At 38.9% G+C, this 2332-nt stretch overlaps 1 protein-coding gene across 1 annotated transcript in view; it reads left to right on the forward strand.

The window, feature by feature from the left end:
- The first annotated feature begins 624 nt into the window (after window positions 1–624).
- Window positions 625–2332, forward strand: part of LOC107576743 (nucleolar MIF4G domain-containing protein 1-like) — a 4918-nt gene continuing 3210 nt past the window's right edge. The window contains exons 1-2 of the mRNA XM_016262878.1: window positions 625–1766; window positions 2183–2295. Coding sequence (XP_016118364.1) covers window positions 777–1766; window positions 2183–2295 — 1103 coding nt within the window. The 5' untranslated portion in view covers window positions 625–776. The remainder of the gene's footprint in view (window positions 1767–2182; window positions 2296–2332) is intronic.

Raw genomic sequence — 2332 nt, forward strand, 5'->3', positions numbered from 1 at the left:
CTAAACAAAAAACACAAGGATCTACTTCAAAACGGAATCTTTTCCATAAAATTTCAGCAGCTGGATACACATAATTAGGACGACAGGTTCACGCACACAGGCGAGCTGTCACTGAGAATAAAGTAGATTTATAATGCAAGTAAAAAACGTGTCTGACGTGTCCTGACGTAGCTGAAACGTTATACTGAGAGTGCAATTAACAGCATATTTTGCCAAACATAGAAATATATAAATATGTTTTTGTCCATGTACATACATATTTTTTGGTCAAGCAAGGAAGCTTACACAATGCACATATTAGCACTAATTAAGACCTGTATCCTGTACACAGTACTACTACTTCCACTACCAATAATAATCCATCCATAAATATACCTATCTATCCAGCCAATAATAATAATAAATTATTATTATTGTAAAAATATATTTAATTAAAATAGTATATCAGGCTATGTGCAGATCTCTTGGGATTAGGCTACTCGTGTCTCCAAGTAGTTTAAAATATATATAGGTCTATATATACTCTATATGTCTAGGCACATATACTTATTTATTATTATCTTAATTCATTGCTAAACAAGTACGCTCCGACTCAGTAGATGGCGATAAAGCCACACAATTTGGTTTTCTCTACTGTCATAATGTCTAACGAAGAAACAACATCAATGGCGGCCTCCAGCTTCTGCATGTGTTATCTTTTCTGGTAACTCTTTCGTGGGATAATTTGCGATATTCAGGCTGTAAACACGCAACCATTTACAATAAATAAAGATTATATGCACAGCCGGATATATTTAATTAAAAAAATGAAGGCAAAGGCGCAGCGCAAGAGCAATGGGAAAGCTGGAAAGCAAACACACAGGGATAAACTTCAGAAATTCAGGGATTCGGTTAATAACTTTGTGAAGAGCAAAGGCGGCTTCGGTGAAAGTGAAAGCGACCAAAGAGGAATATTCGTAAAGAGGAAAAGTAGAAAAGAGCTGCGCAAAGAGAAACGTAAGTTAAAGAAAGCCAAAAAGAAAAGCCACAACACGGGTCAGTCACTCCCGAACCCCAGCGAGGAACCTGCTCCAAATACTCCTGCTGAGGAGGAGGTAAAGACACAGAAACCAGCCCAGAAGACGACTGGACATCTTCAAAATGCCGCTCAGAGACAGCAGAAGACAAATACAGACAATGTTCATATTAAAGATGGTGAAGAAGAGACGACAAAAAGGAAGGTCCACTTCTCCGAAGATCTGCCAAAACAGAGAAAGACAGCTAGCCTGAACGAGAGCAGAAAGCGGGTTCTATTAGAGGCGAATATCGAAGAGGACAAAGTAATAAAGAGACTAGAGAAACGCCTTGGACTGAATAAAAGAAAGAATAAAAAGAGTCTACCTCAGTCATTCACCAACGATGGACTCGATTACATTTTAGGGATTCTTGAGCCTGGAGCATCTGCAACGGGCCTGTATGAGAGTGATGAAGAAATGGACATTGACAGAGCTAAAGATGACTTTGATGAGTTGGACGAGGATAGCGATGGGAAAGTGACCGATGATGAGAACAAGGATGACAGTGAGGATGAAGATGACACTGACGAAGAGGAAGGAGATGGAGAGGATGACACACAGATGGAAGAAGAGGAGGATGTAGAAGATGACACCCAGATAGAAGATGAGGTGGAAGGAGATGAAGATGAGGAAGATACAGATGCATCAGAGGAAAACGATGAGGAGGAGGAGAAAGACTCTCAACAAAAAACACCTGAAAGCCAGAAGCCCGTATGTCATTCTAAATCTGGATCATATTTATTATTATTTAGGTTTAAATCTCCCTCTACCTAATGCTCAATTCAAGTCACATTTATTTCTACAGTACAGATTGTTTCAAAGCAGTAATAAGCAGGAAATTGTGTTAATGTTGCAAAATTCATCAATTATGGAACAAATTCATTTTCAGTTGTGAAGCATTTCAACAGAAGTCAGTAATGTCATTATTCAGCTCAATAGCAGTGTCAGTGTTGCGAAGTTCATCAGTCATGAAGCAAGCTTAATTCAACTATAAAGCAGCTCTACGTAAGACAATAGTGTTATATTCAGTGTCATGGAGTCAGTATTGGTAATTACTCTTTTTTTTCCATATTGCATGCTCATCAGAAGTATGTTTTGAAGCGAATTGTGGTTTCTTCTTTTTATAGAATCCTGCCACAGCAGGCAAGTATGTTCCACCTCACTTACGAGAAGCCGTGGACAGCAAACGCAAAGCCGAGCTGGAGAAACTGAAGCGCACTGTGAAAGGTCTGATAAACAGGTAAGGTGCAATGGAAGGTATAGACTACGTAAATGCA

The sequence above is a fragment of the Sinocyclocheilus grahami genome, unplaced genomic scaffold (assembly GCF_001515645.1).
Source record: "Sinocyclocheilus grahami isolate Dianchi unplaced genomic scaffold, SAMN03320097.WGS_v1.1 scaffold4271.1, whole genome shotgun sequence".
In the NCBI taxonomy this organism is placed as follows: domain Eukaryota; kingdom Metazoa; phylum Chordata; class Actinopteri; order Cypriniformes; family Cyprinidae; genus Sinocyclocheilus; species Sinocyclocheilus grahami.